The following is a 26,323-nucleotide window of genomic DNA, read 5'->3' as shown; positions in this document are numbered from 1 at the left end:
CTTGCGCAAGGAGCGCACGCTCGTTGTCGGCGAGGTGGACTGGGATTTCTACCGACCATGGTGGCATTTGTTAATAACAATTGAGATCTTGAGATCCAAGTCAGCTCGTCGTCGTTCAAAGAAGCCGTCTGACATTGCAGTGGCGCAGCCGGGATAAAAATTAGCCCGAAAATGCTCCGGCGGGATAGTCAGAGTTCTCATACTTTGTATGGCATCATTTGGTGGTAGAGGTAGAGTTAACCATTTCACAAAGTCCCATATCATCATTTCTGTTAGGCAAGAATGGCGCGAAGGAGATTTATGCTCCATCTGCAAAGCGCTTGAATCGAATGGCAATCTTACTCAATTTCATGTACACAAAGACATATATATAATGAGAAAATAACTGCGCCTCTCGCCTTTATCGATGAGTGCCCTCCCTAACCATCCAGCTCTGGATTGTCGTGGCCAGATCTAGTCCCCCCCAACAAAGAGGTATCTATTTTCAAAAAGCAATCTTGCTAGGATGCTGATAGCACTTGTTTCCAGAACGCCACCAACAGGAACGAAACCCCCAAATTATCCCTTTCCCTCCGAGAACCCCCAAAGACTCTATTCATCATCCGATATGTCAATGACTGGTGTCGGGGGTGGCCTTGATGGCCTGCTAGCATGCCCATCAACCGAACCTTTAGGCTGTGGTGCTGGTGAATCGTCATCAGATTCCTCCGGCTCCCATACTGCAGACCACGCACCGTCAGGAGCCACTTTGATGTTTCTTGTCCGAGTGTCGCCATTGCTGATCAGCGAGCGCCTGACTGCCGCAAGATAATCATCCACCAAGAGACTGATTGGACGTGCATCGAGTCCGCATATTGGACAACCCCATCTGTCCACCAACGAAGGTTCTTCCCCCTGTTGCTGCGGGCCGCCTCCTTTTTGAGGCTCTTTTCCGCTTCTGGTCCCCAAGAACGTTTCTAGATCAAAACATTCCAAGTGCTTGCATTGACCGCCCCTGACAGGAACCGCAACCCTCTGCTTACTGAAAGGGTCTGCCAAGGAGATTGGCAGAGTCTCGTCCTGGACGATGATGTCGTCTGAGTCCGAGGGACGCAAGCGACGTATTATCTTATACCTCGTTTCCTCTGCTGGGAAGTGCCGCGATTGTATAAGGTCGGTAATCGCCCCATGGCTCATTGTCTCCACTATCTCAATCGCCATAAAATGCTTATATCCCGGCTTGGAATTCTGTTCAACAGCGGGATAGCTGATGGTCATCTTGTTCTCGCCCTCAACTAAGAAATCTGTCAACTCCAACGGTTGATCTTTATGAAAATGTTGTTTTCGTCGCAGCTCAAGGGACTTCGAATTCAGGTCAAAAAAAATATGGCTAGGCCAGCATGTTCCAAACATCACCCAATCTGACTCCGATGGTTCAGCTTGTGATTCAGGCTGCACAATCATACGTAGCCGGTAACGACGAGAGCCCTCGGAATAGTAGCAAAATGGAAGACCAATGCTCTCGATTTTCTTTGCTAACTTTTGTATCTGATCTTTTGTCACGTTGAAAGACAAAGATCGCAGTCCCCTTTGAGGCTCAAGGGCTAGAGGTTGGTATACTAGCTGTCTGACGAATTGATAATGTCGAATTTTGCCAGGATTCAAGGGAACACGCCTGGGACTACGTACACCGACATGCTGCAACCCAACCTGAAGTGAGCCATAGCCATACGGGCTAGCTGGATAGTCGGTTTCCGGTATTTGCTGGACGGGCCCAGCCAGTGAATGAGGATAGCTAGCAACTGGCACTTGGTATGCTGGATTTCGTGGCCCAATCGGCTGAGCGGAATAAACATGAGCTGGCGGAGCTGGCATCATGGTATATTGCGATGTAGATGCCCTGCGAGGCGGGTTTAATTGATTGTATGCCATTTGAAACTGCGGGGACTGCATAGGCTGGCCATGGTGATGTGGGCTCATCTGCGAAACTGGACTCGAGACTTGCGGCGTTCCTGCCAGTTGATGTTGCGGTGCTTGGTTTTCGGTGTATGTCCCGTAAGGGGTAGAAAGCGTCTGGGATGGATGCGCAAACGAGGCTGCTCGTCGTTGTAATAGAGGATTATTCGGCGGTAGAATAGCTGTTCGTGATGGGCCATTCGATGGAATGACGGGAGTGTTAGTCGTAACAGGAGATCCGCGGTTTGGTAGTATCGGGAGCGACCCAGCGCTTGATGACCTGGGTATTGGATGCTGTGGTACCTGTGGAGACTGGTAGGCAGTGGCAAAATGAGGCGACGATGTTGCAGTATCAGTTTGTACGTGGAGGTGATTCGGTCGTCGCGGTCCCTGAATCCCGCTGACACTGTTGCCTGTCGAAGGCGGGTGGTTATTAACAGACCTCGGGCTTACCACCCTTGGGTCGCCTAATGAAGGCCTAACAGCGAATGCATCAAAATGAGAGGGGAGAGGAGGAGATGAAGCTGGTGCGGTATGCACGGGATAAGATGGGTTAGTTGTTGTAGGCGGCAGCGATTGATGTCCACGTTGTGCAGCTATATGAGCACTCGAGCCTGCATCTTTTGGCCGCAAGGGTGAGTAGTTTGTCAAAACAGAAAGCGAAGTCTGGGGAAACGTACTGGATGTTGCTCGTCGCGCCGCCGAAATAACGAGGTCCCGATATTTCATCGCAATTGCCTCCCTGGCGCGTTTGAGGGTTTCAGGGGGCTCACCGCGAGCCTCGTATGCAACTTCATCCACCCTATCCCGATCAAAAATGGCGTTCATCGCAGCTGCCACAGGACCGTCATTTACGCCAAGGCTCCTGCGGCTCATAGTGAACAGCATAGACTGTAGACCCTTAGCTCGGCAGCGTAGGACGAATATTAGCTCGGATGCAAGCAAAGGATACCTTCGTGCCTGAACATTTTGTGAGAGCGAATGCCAGATTGTTGCCAGCTGGATGAGAAATGCAGAAATGTCTCTGGCCGCTTCTGTATTGGGGAAAACCCTTGAGAACTCAGCGATGGTACTGGGAAAGTTGGCAAACCATTGCAAATGTGCATGGGACATATGTTCATTCTTCCTAAGAATGGTTTGTGCTACGTCAAAGGCAGCATCCAGCAGGTTTGGCTGCACTAATCCATGGAAGAGCGCATGAATCGGCCCTCTGTTTAAGGACCAAGCACAAAGTGCCTGGTGAAAAGCAATGTAGAAAAAATCCTCGTTCTCGCACGCTTCCGCCAAGATCCTGTATCGCGGTTTCTCAACTGTTTCATTCAGGAGCCCGGCATGGGCAGCTTGTGCCATGCGGATGTCGATCGAGCTGGACCATTTTAGACAGATATTTCGGTCTCTGGAATTCCCCGGATTTGTTGCTTCTTGGACCCGCGGGCGCTTTGCTTGATGATCAATAGCAGTGGGCGGTCTTATATGCTGCCTCGAGTTCGTTTCTAGAGGCGCCCCTGGATTTTGAGGGCGTATTTCTATGTGGGAAAGCGGCGAGGCTGTTGCCTGAGGAGCTTGATCAGCCAACGTAGGATCAGTCGCCGTAGGTTGAATTGTCGCTTGAGTGACGTAGTTTTGCTGTGGCATAGAAGTCCTGGGCTGCAGGGAGATGGCGGCCGTGGAGCTTGGGTAGCTGGTTTTAGTCGCGACGTGTGTCGAGTCGCTTTGGTTCATGTTACTATCAGAGACTGGCCCCCCGGGCCCTGCGCTTCCTACGTGAGCGCTTGGATCGGGATTAGTGCAGTCGGTTTGATTCGAGACATTCGGGCTCGGTGCGTCGGTCAGCGCCGGAGAGGGTAGGGCGGTCGAAGCTCTATGAAACCGAGTCAGAAATGTAGGAGAATGTAAGCAACGTCAACGATGGTGGCGATAGTGCAAATCCTAGAAGGAGATGCAAGGCTACGAGACGCAGCCGAGGGTCTGTTGCTTGGCAAAACAACATGCCTGAGAGGATGGGAAGGGTTCTTTAGTTAGGGGAAGATCATATACCTTGCTGGTTTTCCGGCACCTGGTTGTTGTTCGAATGATTGCTCGGTCGGGTGATTATCGCGATGTATGTCATTGTCATCCTGGGTTGGGGGAGCAGCGTCAGACACCTTTCTCTTTTTGTTCCGTTGCCGGGAATTACTGGAGGCTACTGGAGCAAGTCTAGTAGGGTTGGTTGTTGCGGATGGGTCCCCTGTCATCCATGAGCGAGCGCGACCACCAAGGAGGAAATTGACAGTTTGGTTGGAGGAAGCGATCTGTTGAGCATCGGGTGAAGGGATAGCCCGTGACTGATTCGACTTTGAGGTATGTGGCATTTCACAGATGTATGGTGTCTTTTTGTATGAAGATCTGGGTCACGATATAGAGTTGCTGCGAAACCTGGGCCCGGAAAACTACTTGAAATCATGCCTCATTCAACGTCGCCGCTTTTTGAAGTAGAGTGCCGCAAAGTCAATCATGTTTCAGCGAAGTGAATTCGCACGATCAAGGCAGCGAGGGTCGTGAATCAACATCGAGAGCGAAGAGGTTGAGGTGAGTGAGGTCAAGACACGACAAACAGCGATGTTGTCAATGCAGTTCGACGAGCAAACCTAAATCAACCCAATAGCACAGCCTGCGGTGGAAGAAATTCGAGGTCGAAGGAAGGTCGATATCAAGAGTAACAGACTTATCAGAGGGTTGGGTGTGCGTAACTGCGTAGGCAGGTAGATAGATGGTTGGAAAGCTGGATGGATGGGGGATGTGTGAATATTGTTGGTTGGAGGCAAGCGGAGAAACCCTGTGGCATCCTCGCCAACAATTAGGTAGTAGCCCAAGTTCGATAAGTTGCTAATGGGAAAGGTGCAAGCGCAGGCAGTCGAGCCTTCCATGGCAGAAATATTATCGAACAAAGGAAAATACCTACCTAGGTACCTTGGGTGGCGCCAACCGACCGACCTTACGAAGGAAGGCTTCAGCTACCAACAAACAAACACAAACAAAGAAATGAGGGGGGGAGAGCAAGGTACTTACCCACCTACATCTTGCAGTCTGAGAACGTAGCTGCAGTGAGCCGATATTCAAGTTCTCAAGTGGCTGATACCTTAGGTTAGTACCTACCTTAGTACCTATCATGTTTAGTGGAAGTCTCTACCATCGCGGGAGGAGGGTATTTTTGGATATATGTTATAGGGAGGAAAGAGTGTCTAAGTTATTTTACGATCCTCAATATTCTGCCACATTAGGCTAATATCCATGATATCATTTGATCAAAAATAACCACAGCAGTCTTTTCTGTTCACTATCTGATATCCAAAAATGCCCCTCTCTCGCGATAGTACCTATACCTAGTACTAACCTAGGTAGGTACCTAAAAGTATGTTCATAGTTGCGTCTGCATGTCTCAGGCCTACAGCATGAACCAACTTGTTCCAAAATAAATTTATCAACATCTGTACCTTTGAACGTTCTCTTTCTTGTCAAGATGCTCCCCCTTTTAAAACACCAAATCTGAATTTAGGCTACCGCAATGTTGGCTCAGACAGTTGCGTGGCATAATCATGTTATGTGATTAAGCGCAACTACCTCTAGGTGCTAATGAACCCTAGGTTTCTTTTTGTCTGAAAAAAGTGAGAGGGCGGGGAGAATGTGATGTGATCTTGGCATTGACGTTGGCGTTGACTGGGTTCTCGTTTATTTAAACTCTGGTGAACTAACTTAATAAGGTCCTACGTACTAGGTAGGTAGGTACGTAGTAGGATGAATTTATCCATTATCGTACAGCAAAACATTGGATTCGCCGTCGATTATTTACCTCAAATCGTTGGCTTATATGCGCACCGTATTGAATTCTTTTTCTCACCAGACGACGACGACGACGACGACTTATGTTGCCTTTTGCTTCAACCAGCCAAAAGTCTTGTTGTGCACAAACTGTATTAGTTTGAAGACTTATATGTTACACGACCTGCACCCTGCCTCATTTCCTTACATGAATGGTAAGTGACCGGATGTAGGTTGGCTGGTTGATAACCAAAGCCCCGTGAGTTCGAGAAACACTGTAATTTCCGTTTCTTACAAACCTTCTGCTCATATAAAAGTAGGCCCCTACCACGATTACGGAGAGCCGCGATCATGCTAACGTTAGTATAGAATATAAGACCGATCAAACAACCCTGTAAGTTGTCATAGCAAGTACATGCCAAGGTTGGCTTTGGCTTATCCTCAAAGGTATCTGTCCCTCACCCATGGTTATAATTCAGCTTGACATGGGTATCAATGGTGCATGGGTACCTGATTTAAATACCAATAAACAACAGTCAGTTCATTATTGCGCCAGGATCTTTGATTGCACGATAACTACAGAGTGCTAAGTCACGATGGCATTACTTCCTTTTCTTAAGAGTCATATAGCCCTCCTCATTCCTAAGGTATCTTGAATCTAGGGCCACTATTGAGCACCGTATGACACAATACATACTTAAGTACCTAGTCAGGTCATATATACTAAGTACTGTCAACAGATGGAAACAGTTCCTCCCATGCCCCATTCCTTATGTCTGAGGTATTCAACAAGTCTGGTGACTCTACAATGCCCGTACTCTTGACTGCCAGTCAACGCAATAAGCTCAATATTCAGCCATACTTGTTTGCATTGTCCGACCTGAGAGCTGGCCCCGACCCTGCATTATCGCCAGCTTGCTGCATCGCCAGCATTCGCGACCCGTATACGGAGTACAACCACTTCATTCTTCAATAATCTTATCTATCTCACCTCCTACTTGGGCTATCCGTCACATTAGGTGATCGCTGCTCGGGGAAGAGACCTCCTGCTCAAAGCCATTAACGCAATATACAAGTCAAGACAACGATAACCTGCTCCCGCTCATGTCGAGCCCGCTTTGGTGGCTTCCGCGATATCCTAAAATAGTATCTGCAAAGACTCGACCGCATCACCCAACCCTGGAGGTACAGGACTGGACTGGCCTGGGGGGGTTGATGCACTTACTGTATGGAATAAAGTGTTTACTACCTCCACCAGCAAGTTAAATCCTATCCCATCACCCATTCTGCTTCTTTCGAACCACTAATTACCGGCGTCTTCTCACCTACTTGATCGACTATTTTAACAATAAACAACCTTGAGTCTTCGGGGGTTTTTGATATGATCGGCCGTGCGTGCTGTGACCTAGTCTACAGCCCTTTATCTGTATCGAAGCCATATGTTCTGTGACCTGGCCCCCAGGGAGCTAAAATCGGGGTGCCAAAATAAACTGGTCTAAAGGCCTGACAACATACACTAAACTTGCTCAAATCTTTTCATCACCCCCCTGAGAGAAAAAACCCTCCCCTTGCTGGGTCGCACCAATCGCAGCCTTCCACGCTAAGATACCTAGGCATCTCGCCTTGTCCAGGGACCACGCACTTTACACTTCTTCCCCAACCACGACAACTGCTCCACCCCAGCAAAGCATTCGTGCCTTAGCGCACCACTCGAGCGCACTATCATAGCGCACCACATCAGCCACGTCCTGGCTTGGTGTCTCCTCAAGCTATTATACCCAACTTACGCATCATCTCCAGCTCTTTTGCTGTGGAGAGTTGAACCGACCGAACCCAGCTCTGGCAATACGGCGACGGAGTATTGGTTCGGTGGATGGCGTACTAGTCAGATATCGTTCTGTTTCCCTTTACGCTACAGACAAGCCTCTCTCTCTTGGCTGGCTACCCGCTGTAACTATCAGGCTCGGTCCCGCGCCACCGTCAGGTTCCGCAGAGTTTCCAACCGCTCTTGAACTGCCACTTCATTCCTCCCTGCACGGCCTCAAAACGTCCGACATCAACGCAATCGCCTCAAGCATCACCAGCACATCGCTTCATCTCATCATGGCCTCACGAGGCGCCAATGAAGGGTCGCCCAAGCCAGAAGTTGGCGACACCTTGATTGTAATACGTATGTTCATCCTCTGGCTCCCGTTCTTTGTCTATAGTATCCTCTGATACTGATTTCGATTATCAACCCTGCAGATGATTTCCAGGCTCGAAGCTCCGATGAACTCAGTCTTGCGAAGGGAGACCGAGTCGAACTCATAGAACGAGACGACGAGTTTGGTGATGGATGGTTCCTTGGCCGTCATCTGGTCAACAACAACAATGGACTCTTTCCTGAAGGTTGGTGCTTAAAACGTTATTATATACCCCACGGCGAGAACGTTGAATGACACTTGGCAGTTTACACTAGGCCAGCCCCAAGAAATATTCCCACAAGCACTTTCAGTGCTTCAAAGGCCCAGACTACTCAGCAAGAACAGGCTCGGGACTCGAGCGCTGATACAGGTACCAAAGAAGAAAACGAGTTGCAGCAACCACAAAATAGGCACCTTGTGACATTACCTCTCAATAACGTCAAATCCGAGCCCTCACTGGTGCCGAGCGAGCCACCTGTGTTGCCCGCCTTGAGCCAACTAACGACTCAGAATCAGGACAGCCCTGTCTTGCATGAAACGCTCACTGTTATTGACGAGCACATTACCGATTTACGATCACCAGCGAGCAACGGCGGACTCCGAGCGATAGCGAACGATTCTGGAAGCGAATACAGCAGCACCCACCCCGACCAGCGAGCATCGTACATTCAAGGTGAAGAGACTGACGAAGAAGAGGAGGGTTTTCATACGCGAGACGAAGTCGAATCGTGGTCTCCCGATGATGTTGCCGAATATCTTTTTACATCGGGAGTCGAAAAGCACCACTGCGAGGTTTTCAGAGACCAAGAGATATCCGGTGAGGTTATTCTCGGTATGGATCAGAGCTCACTGTTCATCAAGGCGTTCGATCTCGGGTCTGTTGGCCGGCGCCTCAAGACTTGGCACAAGATCAAGGCACTTCAGGATGAAGTGAGTAATCAAGGCTCGGAGACACGGCGTACGACGCAAACCTTTGGAAACGATGGTTCAGAAGAAGGCCGTAGGTCTCGGAGCCGAGCAAACACCCTAACCAATCGGCCCACTTCCATTCAGACGAGGCGACTCTCCTTATCACAGAATACGCCAAAGGCATCTCCAACGTTTGGAGGATCTCATGCGCAAGAGAGCTCTAACCGCGCTAGTCATATCAAGCGGCCATCCGCGGCGTCGATCAGGGAATTGAACCATTCGCGTCGACACTCTTCGTCAACTGACTTTCGCCCAGCTGGCCCTGCGACGGCAAGCCCAGCCGTTCCCGTTCCCAGGATCGCGACATCGGGTACTTTCCCCGGAAGCGAGACTGTCCATAAAAAGCAGCCATCATTTGACAGAAATTGGACACTAGGCAACGCTTATTCGCAACCACCCCAACGACCCCTTTCTTCAACTGGCCTTCAGGATTTGCTTAGCCCATCGGGAGCAGAAGCACAGGATTCTGGTGTTGACGCCGATCGGGGTTACTTCTCTGGAACAGAGGTGGATGGGAGGAAAAGAAACTTGTTGCGAAAGCGCGACAGCAATGCTGAATCGAGAAAGTCGAGCTATGCCGAAGAGCAAAGGGTTAGAAGCGCCACAGCTATGGCACGACAGTCAAGATTTGGTAGCGTGGGGTCTATTGCTGAAGGGGGTATCTCGTCGGCAGCTCAAAAGTACTACGGTATTCAGTCTGGCGCTCATAGGAGAACTGCGTCAGCCGCTTCGGAATCAACGATGAACATGCCACCACCCAATGACGTTCCTTCACCCACCGTCACCAAACTGGACACTTCAGTCAGTTCCGCTCGCTCAACCGCCTCGCCTATGTCATCGAGACATCAAGGTTTCAACTCGGACTGGCTGTCGTCAATGGTCAACAAACCTATTGCCCTGGCTGGAGGAAAGGGTATGCGGGCCATATCTGATAACCTTAGCCTTGATCGATCGAAGGCGTCAACTCCAACGGACTCAACGAACAAAGACTTCTTGGTCGACTCACCTGCGCGAACCGGCTCGACAACTCCATCGGGTGGAGCAAGTTTCGACCTTGAATCGCCCGACACTGCCAAGAGTCCTAGTACTCCTGTAACCCAGGTCAACAAGAAGGCTGGCAAGAAAGGCAAGAAAGAAACGAGCGCATACACCCGTGGGCTGCTCCAAATTTCGCCAAAAGAAGCAAGCAAAGATGCCGATTATAGTGGTTGGATGAGAAAGAAGAGTTCCAACCTCATGACAACCTGGAAGCCTCGTTTCTTTGTTCTCAAGGGCCGGCGGCTGGCATATTATTACTCAGAAGATGACGACCAGGAAAAGGGACTCATCGATATCTCGTTTCATCGAGTTCTACCAGCAGACAATGAAAAACTTACAGGTCTTCATGCTACGATCACAAGCCTTGGAGGTCAGTCAATGCCTGCATCCCAGAATGGCGATGATGACTTGGAGAAGGGAGATGACTCTATCTTCATCTTCAAGCTGGTTCCTCCCCGAGCTGGTCTGTCCAGGGCTGTGAACTTCACAAAGCCAACCGTTCACTACTTCGCTGTTCCCAATTTAAAGCAAGGTCGTCTATGGATGGCGGCCTTGATGAAGGCGACAATTGATCGAGATGATACGAAGCCCATTACTACGACGTACCAGCAAAAGACAATTTCTCTTTCTAAAGCCAAGCAGATGCGTCATCGCCCACCGGCTCTGATGAACCTCGACGAAGGGACCGAAGAGGACGCCGGCACGGCCCGAAAGGAAGCCAACGGCTTGGGAATATCATACGACGAAGCTGACAGTGGTGTTTCTGGCGTCGACAAACTCACGGGTCAAAAGGCTGAAGAAGCCAAGTCAAATCTCGAGTCCGAGAAAGAGCAAGAGAACCCACAGACAGCTTGATCGATGTCATGCACACGACATTACTTACAATTTTCTTTTAATTGGTGTGAGGCATATCGTCTTTCCCTTAACAAACCCTCCCTTACACATTTTCCTACCCCCCTTCTCATATAGAAGCTTAATCCTTTTCTTTTTACTTGATACCTCCGGCGCAGGGGAAAACTGGAAATCTCAATAAGATATGGTGATGGAACAAACAGATGTGGATGGAATGCAATGCAATGGCAAGTGGAGGAGAATCTCAGCTCATCCCTTTGGTAGTGGATATGCACGGGCCGAGACTGGCGAACAAGAACGAACAAGACATGTTACAAGAGACAATGACGATGAGCACGGCTTTTGTTACTGGCATTTTTACGAACATGAAAGGCTTAAGGATGATTTGCTGAGCTGGAGAAAATGAGCGTCCCTCTGGACGGCGTACGTGCTGGTGGCTTAAAATCTTGTTTTTCTCGCGCTCGCGATGTGAAGAAAAATCTTTATATTTGAGTGACACAAACCTATTGCAATCAAGAGCCACCTGGACTGCACGGATGATTTCTGTTGAGCAGAAAATCCGGTTTGAGATGGGGGGCACGTGCAGTTAAGCCCTGAGGTTCACATAGTCTCACGCGGATGGGTTGAATGCAGAAAAATGTTACATGAAATATCGAATTGGATAAGACGATCGCTTGCCCTAGAGGTATATGAGACAAGAGAAGAAAGGGGCATCAATGGCCCCAACAAGAAACTCCATGTACCTTTTTGGATCAAGCTTTTTGGCTCGACATGAGACCCTTTCATGAAAAGAATGCCCTAAAGCATAAAGGGTCCTTTGCTTTGGGACGTCATAGTCTTGGTAAAATAAGTCCAGCGCCCCTGGGTCGTATCCGTCATTAGACCATCCAAACGCCATGAAAAGCATTGTACCTTACTCTAGTATTCCACTACCTCTTTCTAATCCTCGCGATATCCTTGAACTTGACTCTGGTCAATCCAGAGGTGACAGCTCGGTGACTGTGACAGCAACATCAAACCACGATCTCAAACCTTCTGGTTCATACCCGTCAGTAGCTGCCGAATGGATTTCATGAGGTGCAGCTCAATCCCTTCGAAGTTGCCAACAGCCTCACCTTCACCAGGTGGTGGAACAATGCTAGCGTCAGCTATGCCTAGAACTCGGTCAATAGCGGACAGCGTGACAGCCTCCGCTTTGGCTTCGCCAAGCTTAGGATTGAGAGCTTTGACCGAGACATCCTTGAAGCCATTAATGGACGCAAGGACTTTGGCATCAAAGAAAGGCATCGTCTCGGCAGCAGAAGGGGAGCCAGAAGAGGCGGGTCCAGGTGTGGGGCTCTTTGATTTCATGTAGGCATCAACAACCTGGCGGATGCCTTTCATGCAAATCGTCTCCATTTTGTCGTTCTCGGTCGCCTCTTTTTTAAGGCCGATGCAGCGATTGAGTGCTGACATGACAATCCCTTCGGCTTTGGGGTTACGAGCCTTCTTAAGGTTTTCGATCAGGCCACTCTTCAGCTTGACAACCGCAGCGAGCAACTTGGGCTCGATGGCATAGCGGGCTGTGGGAGACGCTGCTGAAACCGATGGGGTGCGGTTCACAGGAGTGGCAGGCTGTTGTTGCGCCTGTGGCGGTCCTGTTCCAGGCACAGTCTTCGCAGCAGCAGTCAGAGGCACTGAGGGGTGGGGATGATGCTGCTGCTGCTGCTGCTGCTGCTGCTGCTGCTGCGTAAGCGGTGCACCAGCAGGAACAGCTGTGACACTGGCGTGCCCTTCCTCACTCTTGATCGGTGTGTTTGCTGGTGGTGGTGGCCGTGGTGCGTATGGGGAACTGTAGGTACCCTGCGGGAGCACCCCAAGCTGTGGGCGCGCAGGGGCTGGCGGAGGTCCGTAACCCGGTGGTAGCTGTGCTGGTACCGGCGGTTGTGATGCCACCGCTACTGGAGCTGGTTGGCCAGGCGTTGGTGGTGATGCAGACGCACCGTATGGCTGCGGTGGCCGCCCTGGCTGCGTCTGCTGTGCCGCATATGTTGGCATATGATAACCAGGAGGTGCTTGGCCAGGAGGGTAGCCAGTAGCTCCAGGTGCCATATGTTGGGCATTATAGGTATACGGGGCTGGATATTGACCATACGCGTGTGCTGCTGCACGATCTGGTGACGATGCCTTTCTCTTCTTTCCAGCATCGAGTTCGACGCCTGGAACACGAGACCAAAGGTTCGTAGTCTCATCTTTTCTGAAAGCCTCATTTCCAATAAGATTATGGCGCACACTGCTTTCCCAACCTTTCGTTTCTGTATGGAAGTAGAACCAGGGGTACCTCTGACAAATGCGCTTGTATATCTGTTTGAGCGTAAGACCGTCCGGTCCAGCCGCGGTAAGCGTTTCGTCGATAAGCACACCATAGTTCTTGTTTGGCTTTTGAAGCTGTTCTTCGGTGTAGTCCTCGATCTTGAGCTCCAAGGGAGGGGATTTTGGGCGAGTCTTTTTCTCCTTATTTTCTCTTGCTCGCCTCTCTGCATCTGAACCTTCAGCACCGTCCTCCCGAGGCTTGCGAGGTTTGTACTTGCGTTTTTCTGGTCTCTCCGAGGATCCTTCCGGTAAAGGATGCTTTCGGGGCCGTCCGACTTTACGTTTGATCGGCGGCTCTACTGGAGGTGCCTGCGGCAATGTCTTCTTGGCCATCTCTTGCTGTTGCTTCTTCAGCAGCCGCTGCTCCCGTTTTGACATAATGCCATTCTTGGGTGGCCTGCCAGGTCCCCTCTTTTTGGGTACTTGAGGCATCAAATGTCCTTGATGCGGATCAAGCATGCCATCCTGCTTCAATCCGGATTCTGCCCCCGCAATTGTCATGTCATCGATGTCCATGTCCATATCCATGTCCATGTCCATGTCCATTTCTGCATCCATTTCACCATCTGCCTCGTCTTCCATCTCAGCTTCAGGCTTCGCCTCCTTTTCTTGGACTGTCTCCAACGTTTGGATGGCTGCTGGCACCTCAGCTTCTGCTTCTCCTTCAGCCTCAGCCTCATCTTCATCGCCGTCGCCAAAGTCAGGAGACTCAGGTGGGCTGGCCACATCAGACAATTCATCGCTCGTGTCCTGAATATCGCCGTTACCATGTGCAGACTCAAAATCGAAACTCATCTCTTTTCCGCCTTGGGCGTGTCGCTTTTTGAGGGTCATGGCGGGTTCTTCCTCGATATCCTCCTCGGCACCCGTTCGGCCCCTCTCAACTCCATTGATGAGAAACCGGAAGTCGACGTCTTTTATCTGCAATCGATCGCCGCATCGCAGGACGAGCTTTTCACGATTGTAGTGCACATCCTCACAAAAGAACCCATTCTTATGAAGGGGTATAGCCTCGAAGACACCCATGTCTTGATTGTATGCGATTTTCAAATGCTCCCGGGAAATTGCTTTCGTCTTCGAGGCAATATTTGGACCTGGAGAGTGAATACCAATGAACGGAACATGGTACGGCGAGGGACGCAGAGAGCCCAAATCAACTGCTGCGGCGCCAGGCGTATGAGAAACATATTGTCGGTTAGAAATCATGTTTTCCTGAGCTTGTGCAGCCGCTTCATCCAAGTCGTGCTGTGATGACCCCTGTGTACTCGTCTTACGCCTTTTTGTAGGCCGCGGGTTTTCCCCAGTATCTGATTCGGGACCCAGCATACCTCCCTCCTCACTGACATAGGATTTGCTGAACTTGCTTCGATCTGGGCGTATCGGGGAAGGTGGTGGGAGGCCTAGGTGTACGTTCTCTTCAGTACGTCGCCGATACTCTTCGGCGCGTCTTTCGTCACGGCGTGCCTGCTCCAATGCACGCTGATCTCGTCCAATTATGACAGCATAGGTGGTCATCTGAAATACACTGTCGGCAAATTCAATACGTGCAAAGGATTCAAGGGCCTTGTGAGAATCTGTTTGGCGCGTCGAATTTGTCGGGGCAATGCCTTGGAAAGACTCGTCTAACGGGTTAGGCAAAGTGACTTGAGCTGGTGTGACTGTGGGAGGTGGTGACATGGCTGTGGCGGCCCCTGACATTGTAGCCAGTGCCATCATCATGTAAGCGTGCTGGTTGATGGTAGGCATCGATGTTGCAGCATAAGGAGTCGACGGCGCAAACTGTTCTCCCAAGTTGTCGGCCTGCATCTGTAGCTTCAAGGGTGTAGATTGTTGAGCTTGATCAACATTTAATGTTGCAGCCGCATCGCGAGGGGTTGAGGCGTCAAGCATGGTGTGATCACCAGAGTTAACATTCACATGGACTGAGGCCGCGGTATTAGATGGCATCTCCGGCTGTTGCTGTGATGTTGATGTGGTAGTATTAGCAGCTGTGGGAGGAGCGTTCGGGACGCCGTGAGTCGAGGCCGGCGTAGATGGTGAAGGTCGAGAGTCTGACACTTTCGCTGGGGCAGAAGATGCTGATTCTTGGTTAGGGGTTGCGGCCTTTGGTGTAAGAGCAGCCGAAGGTTCTTCGGGAGAATGATTCAATGCGACTGTTGGAGGAGGAGCAGATGCAGTTGGGACGATGGCAGTCGAGGGAGGCGCGGGAGTGGATGTGAAAGTTGAGTTTGAAGGGTTGGCAGTCTTGGCCATAGTCGAAGAGGAAGAAACCTCAGCAGAGTTTCCGTTAGAATTTGAGCTCCAAGTTTGAGTTGGGGCAGAAGCAGAAGCAGAAGCAGAAGGCGCTGGGAGTTTGGCCGGTGCCGAGTCAGCAACTTTTGAATCGCGGTTTTCGTCGTTGCTCGTCGGTGAATGCAAAGTCGCGTTTATCCTTGTCGCAGATGGGGTGGGAGTCACATTTGATGGCGTCGCAGCTGGTGAGGACGCAGCGTGTGTTTGTGCTTGTGTTCTTGTTTCTGTTTCTGTTTCTGTTGATTTCGTTGTCACGGTCCTAGATGCGACAGCCTGGGTATCTTTGTCGGCACCCAGGCTGTTCTGCAGGCCATTCAGGCCAGCAATGGACGAAGTCATCGCTGCTCGTGCGACCAGCTCCTTCGTCACTTCGCCCTCACCTCGGGGTGTAATCCAGAGGGTATCGCCGTTGGCTGGAGACGGGGAAAATAAAAGGTTCAAGCGGGCGAGGCTTTCTGGGTCCTTTGAGCCGCGATAACTGAGATGGTCAGGGCGGGCGAGGCTGCACGTTTTGATAGGTCAGCTGAGGGGCTTCCTTTCTTCACGGACCCCGAGTCTCCTCTTACTTGCTAGATTGGCGGTCGACCGCGATGTTTTGCGCCGCTAGTACACTTTGGGCAATCAGGAAGTCGCAATCACGAATATGACCTTGTTGGGTTGCACTTTCCCAAGCATTTACTTGTGTAAAGGATTGAAGGCGCCAGTTTCGATATTGTTTGAACGAGAGGCAGGCAGAGAAAGACGTAAATTACCTTTGTAAGGTAGATGAGTCTAATAAGGAAGCGTGACCTCAGGCAAAGAAATACCTTACTGCGTAGGTAGAGGTTCCCTTGAGTGAGGTACATACACGTACATAGTGGCACATGAGTTCTTTCCCCGCGCTGTCGGCCACCTTGGTACCTTCATGCCTAGGTAGTACCTGAATTGTAGGAATTCTCCTTACTGTTCAGGAACCATAATAGAGATCTCTGGGTACTAAGATGCCTATAATGGAATGCTTCAACTTTCGTACCTGGGTAAACAAAAGGCAATCTTATTCATTTTGCCGAATCCTCAATAATAAAAAATATACATATTCAATGTCACTCAGATCTAGCCCCACTTTGTGTCCTTAGGTACCTAGGTAGTCCCTCTGAGTAGCTTGTAGTTTAGGTACCTACCTAGTTATTGTGTTCGAAGACTCAAGTTTACCAATTCTAGCCAGCCTATCATGTTGTATCGTACAGCGGGACTCTCATTTTTGTATATGACAATTTAGTTGGAGCAGTAATGTAACCTTTTTGCGTTTTCCCCTACAGCAACCAGCCTACCCTGTTGCTCAGTGTATAAAGGCTATCTGAACATAGGTAGGCATTTTGATAAGCATTGCGAAATTCCCATCACGAATCAATCGGTGTTCTCAAAACCATTCAATTGAGCGATTAAGCGTGGCCCCTTCGCTCAGAAGTACGTATCAACATTTAAAAATGACAACCCAACGAGTTACATTCAGAGACTGTAGGGATACAGTTGAATTATGTAGTCATTAATTGTAACGCATGACTAGTATATTGAGAAGCCCATCGAGGCTCACGACTTCACAAAATATTCAGAGCAAAGCTCATCATCAACTAACATGGATAGTACAGCAATATATAGTCAAACTACGCCCAACAGATTGAACACCACATAACAAACTCTGGAGGCATCTTCGATACTGGGTACTGGCATAGGTATAGTTTCTACAACATAGACTATCCTTTTGTTCCTTCTCGGACAGTATGGGTATCAGCTTTCGGTGATCATCTTTGCTTTCCTCGGTATGAGAACATTAAACGCCATGCGAAATGCGTATTCATAAGGTTTTTGTAGCATAAAGCGAAAGCGCCAAAATTCAGTGAAGCAGGGCCTCATGCTCGGTTGAAAATGCGCGGTGCGAGTATCGCTTTGTCAATCGTCCCGAAAGACGATACGCTCCATGGCAGAGCATTCCTGCAAAGAACCCCACAGCATCGTTCCTGAAAGCGAGAATTCCAGCAGTGGTCATGAGCATGACAGTCCATCTCTCCAGACGTTCATCATCTGAAAGATCGCGTTGTCGAAGGGGCCCCTGACCTGCAGCCGTGTTCCATAAGTCGGAGGCTCCTTGGTTGAGACTGTTGCCCACTTTAGCGAGCTCGAGACCAGCTGCTATCACCATGATGCCAAGAAGACCCTTGGGGTAGTGCTTCAAGAGATCTACGAGGGTTTCGCCAAACATAAGCCCCAGTGCTAGCTTGAAAGCTCCCAGTACGATGATGCTGGAGCCGCTTCGAGCACCGAAGCGATATTGGGCGGCCAACCCCCCGGCACCATGGCAGACAGGCATACTTCCGAACCAGGTGCTGCTCAAGTTCATCAGCGCAACGCTGATTCCGATGGATGTCACTGAAGGTGCAGGAAGTTCAGGTAGAAGATCCTGGGATAGTGCACTGACGGCGATGATAGAATTGAGTGTGGTCAGAGGCAGTTGTCCAATGGCCATCCACAGGGCAGGCGAATCACCCTTTCCAGCCCAGTGCGGCATGACAAAGCGAGGGTGCCAAGCATAAAGCCACGGGAGGCTCTCGTGAGAAATAGCGACCTGTATAAAGGCGAATGAAAGGGCGAGTATAAAGAAGATCAAAGCATAGGGGAATCGGGAGAGATTTTGTGTGCCAATCAGAACGAGGAAGGCGATCAAAGCCCACACGCGGTTATCGAGAGCTGGATGGCCCCAGTGCAGGGGCTGAAGCAGAGAAGATCCGGCGCCAAGGATCAACGAGAGGCCTGCTCCCAACTGAATACCCTTTACTACTGGGAGTGGTACAACACGGACAACCCCCTTCAGGAGGCCCGTAACACTCATGATGAGTACGGCAGCGCCAACCCATTGGCCTGCAGCCGTGACGACACCCATAGGAGAGGCATTGTGGATGGCTGCTGAGGCAATAGCCTATACAGCAACACATGACGTAAGCCTTAATGTAATTTGACACGAATATGTTGCTCGGATGCTTACCTTCATGGGCTGGACAGGTAAAGGAATACCATAGAATACGCCAGTGAGGATATTGAACAAGCCCGTAAACACCAGCGTACTTCCCAGATCGATGGATCCTTGTGCGGCCAAGGCAATCATCAAAGGCAGCAAGGTGCCAAGATCGCCCAGTGACCCCGATATCTCAGCCCATGGCGCTGTCCGTAGAGTCGTGAAATTGTTGCGGTTGAGACGCCGTAAATCATTCGCCCACGAAGGTGCCATCTCGTGTGCGTTCAACAGTTGTTATGGGGAATACGTTGTACTGACTTGGCGCTCAGTCATCACTATTCGATCTTGAACTTGTGATCAGATAGACCAGGGTGGTGGTGGGCGTTGGGTACTAGATAGGTTGGCTGTATATCCCAAGGTCTCGGCCTAAGGTATGTGTAGTATTGGGTGCTTACAGGAATAGAATGGTTAGGATGATTAATGGAAGGTTATCGAGCAGGGTCCAATTAATAATGACGACGATCTAAGTTGAGAAGGTGTATTCGAGTCGCCCGAACAATGCTGGACTACCTACCTACTTGTTGAAAGAGAGAAAAAGAATAAGCAAAGGAAAATGGCGCAGTGAGGAGTGTTCTTATGAAAGGGCCAACACCGTCGAATCCGCTGTATCCCCTTCTATGGCTCTTATCAAGGATATCAGACACGTGTGGGACAAGGCCAAGTGATCAAAATGTTGCATCTCCTAGGTTCTATCGTGGTCAGCTGTTAGTCCTGTATTACTGTTGACGGACCCATAAGAATAGAGCAACATGTCCTCCAAACAGCATACTCGCTACCCTATACCTATATGTCGATGGGAGACTTAGAGGCAATCTCGCACAAGGCCTTGCGCGTTGATCACCAGCCTGGGGCTTTTAAATGTAGGTAGTATATAAAGTAGAGGTGCTGCTTACCGTATTTGGCAGAGGAATAAACTTTCATAAAAACTCATTTCTATGTACTTAGTTATTACCAAAAGCTAAGCATATCAGAAAGTCAATACGCCTGCGCTACAAATAGCGTCAGAGCGAGCATTGAAGATTTGTAGATTCGCTACCACCCATCTGGAGTCGCTCACAAAAAACAACACGCCAAATCAACGCAAGGACCACTAATCTACAGGTTTATCATGATTTACTAAGGAGAACAACCACATGCGAATAGATTTCCGGTGCCCAATGTTGGTCAACCCCAGAGGAAAGTGTCGATCACACAGTGGAAACACTGACCGCTCCCAAAATGACATACTGGGACCTCAACAGCGCCTGATAGCCTGATACCATAGAGCTACCTCGGAGAGAAGGAAAACTTGCCTGAGACTTGAGAAGAGGATGCTAAAATGAACACAGTAAAGAGGCCCCTAAGCTTAAGCTAGAGTTGCCAGAATACTTATCGCTTAGGATAGAGGCCCAATTGTTCTTACCTCCTCTAAAGCCATTTTAACCCATTCGATGCTGCTCGACGCGAAGTCCCAGACTCGGGTTCGTTGGTGACGATAGGTATACAACTAATTACGCACCCCATACTTCCGCGGATTCGTCCCTAGCTTGGCGCCGTACGCAGGGTCGGTATTTCGCAACATTCTCGCTTCTGGAAGGCTAGAAGGCGAGCCCCCAGACACTTTGACCGCATCCGTGTTTCTCTAAGCTCGATATCTTAGCCCGCCGTGATGTTTGTAGCATTTCCTTAGGCGGTTGAAGGCCAAGCTCGGTCCCGGCCGCTGGGATGCCTCATTGTACATGTGTGTGTGTTTCGAGGCGTGTAGTTCTGCCTATCCAGCCACAGCTGTACTCACACAACAGTAATAGCAAAACCTCTCCAGGTTGCCAAGGATTTTCAGTTCGAACCAGGGAGGCGAATCGTTGTCGTGAAGAGGCTCTCACTTACAGCCGTAGAAAATCTGATAGAATTTCGTAAAGAGGCTCTCCCTCAAGTTTACGCACTAATGGCCTATGACCTCATCGCACTACTAAGGCAAGCGGTTGTCGCGCTGGAGTGAACTCCCGGTTAGCGAGATGTCCCGGCCACAAGTCGGCAGTAAAGGCGCGAAACCTTGCAGGCATAGCCGTTTTATCCCTCCTCCGGGACTTCCAGCCGGGATATCAGTCGAACTCCGGGCCTGGAATTCTGACTTCTAAATCCAACGAGTACCAACTCACAATCCTGCCTGTGAACAAACCATGTCGGACATGGACAGTAGAACTGATGAGATGTCCATCGAGAGAGTTTCGAGGCTTGTCGTGGCACCTATCCGTATGATTTCAGTGGCCAGCCATGGGATGTTGACTCTCCACTTTCCACGCCAAGCCGGCAGCCCAGCGCTCTCTCATGATGCTGGTAGACCCATGCCATGCAGCAGCAAACCCATGTTGCGTTTTTCAGAGTCGTTATAAGTCAACAGGATGAGACTTTGTTTGGGGATGGTAACAGATGCGAATCATGGGCCCTGGTATTAACAACCTCTTTCGTCTCAAGATCTTTTTCGATCCGTTGATTATTGAATGACAGTCGCTCGCAAGTTCGTAGATAGCACCGGAAACAAAGGATGCATGCTTCTTCCCGGCATTGAAACTGGGTCGATAAGGCTTGATTTCAGATTTGGTCGCTGGATCCTTGCATGTCAGGTCAAGGCAAAGCTTTCGCTTGCACAGTGTCGCATGTAACTGTGGAGATTCGGGGAAAAGATGTGGAGAGCTGTTTTTTGGAGGATCTTCCATTCGGATGGAACCTAGCAGGTCCAGGTACCAGTAACAAGGTGAAAATGAGAGTGAATGAGAAGTCCTTGTAGAGCGGCGGCGTGCCCGAGGCCCTATCCGTTCGGAGCCTCGTAAGATATTATTTCTGGCGATATGATCACAAGAAGCAACAAGGCCTGAAGCATATTCTAAGGGCAATAGGTGCATATTTGGAAGCTTGGTGATGGCTCATACAATAAGTATCATGAAGACAACAGCCTGCGCTAAGCTTTTGCGGATTTGTTTGATTGGCCACTCAAGAGCTGCCGAGACACAACTGTTGATCAAGTTGATCAAGTTGGCAAGGCCTCATCTCCCATAACTCATGTAATTAGACAGAGGCTGAAAATAAGAAAAACAACAACGTAGAAGGGCAAACCGACCCTTTACGAGAGCCGGCCAGGAACGGCACGAGGCTGGATACTGGATTTGTCGTCATTTCGCTGTTCGGAAACTTCGCGCAACCTCTCGTGCATGATACCCGTCCAACCAGAGATGGGCTCGCTGTGAGATGGACATGGTACCCATTCAAATCGATTCCGTTGCAGCCGAAGGGACGGAGTTCACAACCTTCCATGGGTAATCGCCTACCTATATTGAAGAAATAAATTCGCGCAAGTTCTTGCTGGAAAAACAGCACTGTACCGTGCGTAGACTGTGATATCCAAGACCTCGAGCTTTGCTTGCTGCAGGCATTTTGGCTTCCTACCTCGTGGGCCGTGAAACCCATTGATGGATGGATGCAAGTGGTATAGAGCCTCGACCCACATGGGTGATTGACAATCTCACCGCACCGTTTCCTCAGTTGCCGTGTTCCGAGTTGCGCATTGGTCAAGGCGAGCTGTTTACTTGTTGGTGTGTTCCAGCAAAATTTCCCTCTCTTTTCCCGCGGCAATGTTGAGCAGTACAGGCTCATCGTGTATCTCCGCTCGTACCTTGCACCGGGACTAGCGTCCCTGTATATGCGGCCCGTTCGTGGAGAGCGGAATTGACCAAGCATTGAGTGGTACGAGCATCGGGTCTTTGTAATCTGGTGACATTGAAGCTACCTCGGAATGAGGTATGGGTTGGGTCGATTGAGATAAAAAGTCAATTGAGTGAGCGATTATTGATTGCTATGAAGGACAGTCAATTAATTACCTAGTAGATTTCGTACCCAGCTGTAATGGAGAAAGAGGTGCCTGGAATATCCCTCGTTGCAAGTTGGGAAGCCGCTACCTACTTCAGCTCCTTCACCTAGCCCTTGCCATTGCCTAGGTACACTCGCGTCGTCATAGGTGTACCTACCTACCTCACCTTTTCTCACTACCTAAGGTAGGTACCTAGGTATGCATCAGCGAAGCTTCCCAAAGAGAGATTGAAATATCTCGTCTTTCATTCACTAATCTTCTATTGTCCACCCGAGCATCGTCCTAGGTACAACTACCTACATTCTCCTTTTCGCACCTCAAAAACTCCCTTCTTTCGGCCACTCAGACACACCCATATCAGCAAATTCCAATCGATCTACATCCTTGTCAGTGACAATTGCTCTGTTTTTGTTTTGTTCCTACTGGTAGCAGCTCTGTAAGTCCCTTCCCACTTTGTAACGCAGCCCCAGTCTGGTTTTCACTCCCCCTGGTCGGTCTCTGGATTGGAGTATTATCATCACCACCTCCATCATGGAAATCCACCTCGTCCGGGGCACTCGGGGGGCGCCAAATCCTGTACTTGGACTTTGGTAGCATTGTACAGTGCACAAAAAGCCTCAGAGAGTGTCGAGATAGGATAGGTACCTCATGGGCTCCTCGAAGCCTGTCTTCCGTCGCACCACACCTCACTGCTCTACCCCGATGCGATGCTCACCCCCCTGGGGCTTGTTACCCACTAACACCATGGTCCTAAGCAACCACTGAAAGAGACCCTGCTCGCTCGCCTTGACCTCTCTTAGCTGGTGTTGCCCGGGATCTGGACCCATTTTACGTACATAATCCTTTCCCTCGTTTGGGGTCGTGACGCTGGTTTCCCCACTTTTCACAGCTCTTGGGTGACTTTTGGTGTCAGATAGCTGATCAACAAAACCATAGAAGAGCCCGCCTTCGCGACCAGACTCATTTGCTGCTTCTTCATCACCCTTCAAGATCGCAAAGGTAGGTCAATTCCTTACTCACAGTCACGCTGCTCCTCTTTCGCTCTTCTCGTCCGCCTCCGGGCCTATTGTACGTTCGATAGTCAAGCCAATTTCTGGGCAATGGCCGTCTCCTCAGTTCTGGAGTCATGCACGTCGTCGCAATCCTGGCGCAAATGCCGGCACCAGTGTCTTCAGTGACATTTGCCAAGAATTCCGTCAGAACATTTCCTGGATGAATCGCTTTGGCCTCGCTCCCATGCAGCTCAATTGAACGACATCGCTGGCATCACCCTTTGAATTGGTGCGACATTGTCGCTCAGTGGAAGAGGGCGAGAATTTGCGAAGCGTGGGCTGTCTTGTCTGCCTATGGCCGCTTTAAGGCGGCGCGGAGCCAAGGAAAACTCGATTGCTAACATGTCTTCCTTAGCAATCTCTCCACTCCAGACACAATGGCCGCCATCAAGTCTCTCATGACCCGCGACGAGGTCGTCCACCAGCTTGCCAAGCGTCAAAACTGGGCCGCCAAGGAGCCTGGTGTTATTGTCGTCTTCTGCATTGTTGGCGTTGGTATGTCATGACTTTTACCTAAGATGTCTGGTGACAATGCTAAATCTTTGGATAGTCGCTATTGGCCTTCTCAGCCTCTTCCTTTACAGGAAGGCCATTGCTCGCAGGGCCAACAAGGCCTCTACCGTCTAAGCCGTTTGATGCGGATGAGGCCGACGTTAAGGAGAGTGGAGCGTGACCTGAGGCATAGTCATGAGCGTCTTTGGACTATGAGCCTCAGGTAGACGTGGTGTTACGACGAGGTGCCTTCTGCGACACATCGGGTGACCGACTGTGACCCCGTATTCCAGTTAACTGTTGCCGGTTACGTCCCTCACCAATTCCTCGCTTGTCAACTGCCAACGCAAACTGTTACGGATAGCAGAGTTGACTGGCAATCTTTTGTACATACCTACATACCACCGGATCTCGTGGGACAAATGTGCTGGAGGGCGGGTTCTCGTCGAGTGTTCGCGGCAAGGTGGCTGTATTCTATCTTCTAATGCTACTGATACCTACTCGTTTGAAGCAATCAACAATAATCATCTACTTGAAATCTAGTTCCAAAACCAAACTCCAGCCTCGTGAATTCCTAACCTGAAGTGGGCTGGGCGCCTACTGATTTCATGTGTGTTATGACAATTACTTTTACATGTGTATCCCGTCTAGAGTTTAGGAATGCGTGTCGTAAAATACTCATGCATGCCATGATGCTGACCAGAGGATGCTGTATCAGTAACCTTCTTTAGCTAACATGTCTGCTATGTCAAGATAGAATGCAATAGCATTGAAATTCTTCTTGATTCCCATCCACTCCCGGACTGTCCAACCAACACGATTGGACCAGTTTATCAGATCCAAGTGGCTCACTCCAAGGAGCGTGCCTTTGTATGTGCCCCAGTGGCTGCTCTCCACACTGACAAGTCCATCGTTGGGTCCCTCGGCCTGTGTCATGATGGCGTGCGGGTGCCGAAATGGACTCAGCAGCGCCGGCCGCTCCACTGCCGCTCCGTACGAAAAGTAGCGTACGTCTGGTTGATCTGGCGTGCTCGGATTGAACTCTTCAGCCATGTAGCGTCTCGTCAACTGTGAGAATGCTGCTGTACCGAGACCAGCTTTTTCGAATGTCTGATACAGTTGAGGCAAGTAATGGTGCAGTGGCGAGACTTCTTCATCAAGGAGGTAGTCTGCAAATGCACTTCCTCGGTGCGGCGTTGCAACGGTAACCACAGCCGCAACGCGGACTGGGAGCGGAGCGAGGTGCGAAAGCATATATCGGGCATCAAGACCACCCATGCTGTGCGCGACAATTGTGACGGCTTCGGGCATTGGAGCGTGGGCTTCAAGGGCGGAGCGGAGAGCAGTAGCGCGATCGGCAATAGAAGATGATGGAGGCACAGTGGGCGTCAAGACGGTGGCGCCTTGGGCAGTGAGGGCATCGCGAATGCCATGCCAGTATTCGACAGCTGGAAAGTATGGAGAGAGACGGAGTTCAGCGAAGCCAAAGAGGCCGTGGGCGAGGACGATGGGATACTTTGGAGTCTCTAGCACCAAACGTATTAGCAGGATAACCCCAGACACTGGAATTAGATGCGGTACCGTATTTTTCTCTTATTGTCGCATAGTCGTCAGATATTTCCCTGCCCAACGCCTTTATCCTCGGATCATGTTCACGTGTAAGGTAAGCGCTGCAAGCGAAGCTTCGATGCCATTGCGCGCGGTATAGTTGCCGAGATAGGAGTAAATCAGGCGCGTTGCGCCATATTACCGATCTGTTCATGGATTGTTGAGTCGCATGGGCGCAATGCGATAGAAGTGTTGGTCTAGAGATATCCAGTAGTCAAGTGGAAAGAATGTCGCGAGCCAGTGACGTCACGGCGCCAATGCATGTGATTATTTATTTTGTAGGTATGTGTGAAATATTTACGTTTGCGCTCCGCGTCTACGAAAAAAGTAGAATGGGAAACTCTTCGTCTTGGGGTTTGTTGGCTTCTAGTTTAAACGTACCTGTAAGTATTCTGCAATATCATAAAAAGCCTTCATAACATATAATCTCTGGGGCTCAGGTCTTCCCTTCTATATTCAATGTCGATAGATGTTGGGGGCTTCCCCTTTTATTTGGGCCTTCAGTGCTGACAGCCTGACGGCAAATGAAAACTGCGATTACACTATTCTTAAATCCACGTAGTTCATTGACGCTACTTACCTGCTGCAAGTGTCTGGAGATGATCTTGTCTTGCTGCAACTGATACTCTAGAGTCGAAGCAAATGTCTGTTAAACTGAGCTGGAAATGTTTTGATTAGGTAGGTATTCGGTATCTATTACTAACAATGGGTTCCAAGATCCACGACAACCTCAAACTACCTATGTATGACAATAAGGTGATACTGGGGTTACATCCAAGCCTGGGTCTGGGATGTATATGCGCCAGTACTTAACCAAGAACTCCTCTTGAAACAGCAGATGAAAGGCAGCATGAGAGTA

At 49.9% G+C, this 26,323-nt stretch overlaps 6 protein-coding genes across 6 annotated transcripts; 2 read left to right on the top strand and 4 right to left on the bottom strand.

The window, feature by feature from the left end:
- Positions 1-591: 591 nt before the first annotated feature.
- On the bottom strand, positions 592-4,286 carry FMAN_07612 (uncharacterized protein; the record flags this gene model as incomplete). Its single annotated transcript, XM_041831256.1, has 3 exons — positions 592-2,555; positions 2,616-3,796; positions 3,973-4,286. 3 exons carry the CDS (start codon positions 4,284-4,286, stop codon positions 592-594), a joined length of 3,459 nt encoding a protein of 1,152 aa, XP_041681838.1.
- A 3,550-nt stretch (positions 4,287-7,836) lies between these two features.
- FMAN_07611 (uncharacterized protein) lies at positions 7,837-10,778 on the top strand (the record flags this gene model as incomplete). The annotated part of the gene is made up of 3 exons (XM_041831255.1): positions 7,837-7,903; positions 7,978-8,121; positions 8,182-10,778. The coding sequence occupies 3 exons, from the start codon at positions 7,837-7,839 to the stop codon at positions 10,776-10,778; spliced, it is 2,808 nt and encodes a 935-aa protein (XP_041681837.1).
- A 1,023-nt stretch (positions 10,779-11,801) lies between these two features.
- FMAN_07610 (uncharacterized protein) lies at positions 11,802-15,758 on the bottom strand (the record flags this gene model as incomplete). Its single annotated transcript, XM_041831254.1, has 1 exon — positions 11,802-15,758. The coding sequence occupies one exon, from the start codon at positions 15,756-15,758 to the stop codon at positions 11,802-11,804; it is 3,957 nt and encodes a 1,318-aa protein (XP_041681836.1).
- Positions 15,759-17,292: 1,534 nt separating this feature from the next.
- On the bottom strand, positions 17,293-18,681 carry FMAN_07609 (uncharacterized protein; the record flags this gene model as incomplete). The annotated part of the gene is made up of 2 exons (XM_041831253.1): positions 17,293-18,372; positions 18,439-18,681. 2 exons carry the CDS (start codon positions 18,679-18,681, stop codon positions 17,293-17,295), a joined length of 1,323 nt encoding a protein of 440 aa, XP_041681835.1.
- Positions 18,682-23,741: 5,060 nt separating this feature from the next.
- On the top strand, positions 23,742-23,991 carry FMAN_07608 (uncharacterized protein; the record flags this gene model as incomplete). Its single annotated transcript, XM_041831251.1, has 2 exons — positions 23,742-23,859; positions 23,915-23,991. 2 exons carry the CDS (start codon positions 23,742-23,744, stop codon positions 23,989-23,991), a joined length of 195 nt encoding a protein of 64 aa, XP_041681834.1.
- Positions 23,992-24,570: 579 nt separating this feature from the next.
- Positions 24,571-25,618, bottom strand: FMAN_07607 (uncharacterized protein; the record flags this gene model as incomplete). The annotated part of the gene is made up of 2 exons (XM_041831250.1): positions 24,571-25,382; positions 25,438-25,618. 2 exons carry the CDS (start codon positions 25,616-25,618, stop codon positions 24,571-24,573), a joined length of 993 nt encoding a protein of 330 aa, XP_041681833.1.
- Positions 25,619-26,323: the final 705 nt, after the last annotated feature.

Source organism: Fusarium mangiferae (genome assembly GCF_900044065.1).
Source record: "Fusarium mangiferae strain MRC7560 genome assembly, contig: FMAN_scaffold005, whole genome shotgun sequence".
Lineage (NCBI taxonomy): Eukaryota > Fungi > Ascomycota > Sordariomycetes > Hypocreales > Nectriaceae > Fusarium > Fusarium mangiferae.
Note: the sequence above shows the minus strand (reverse complement) of the source record. Positions and strands in the feature narration are given on the sequence as shown.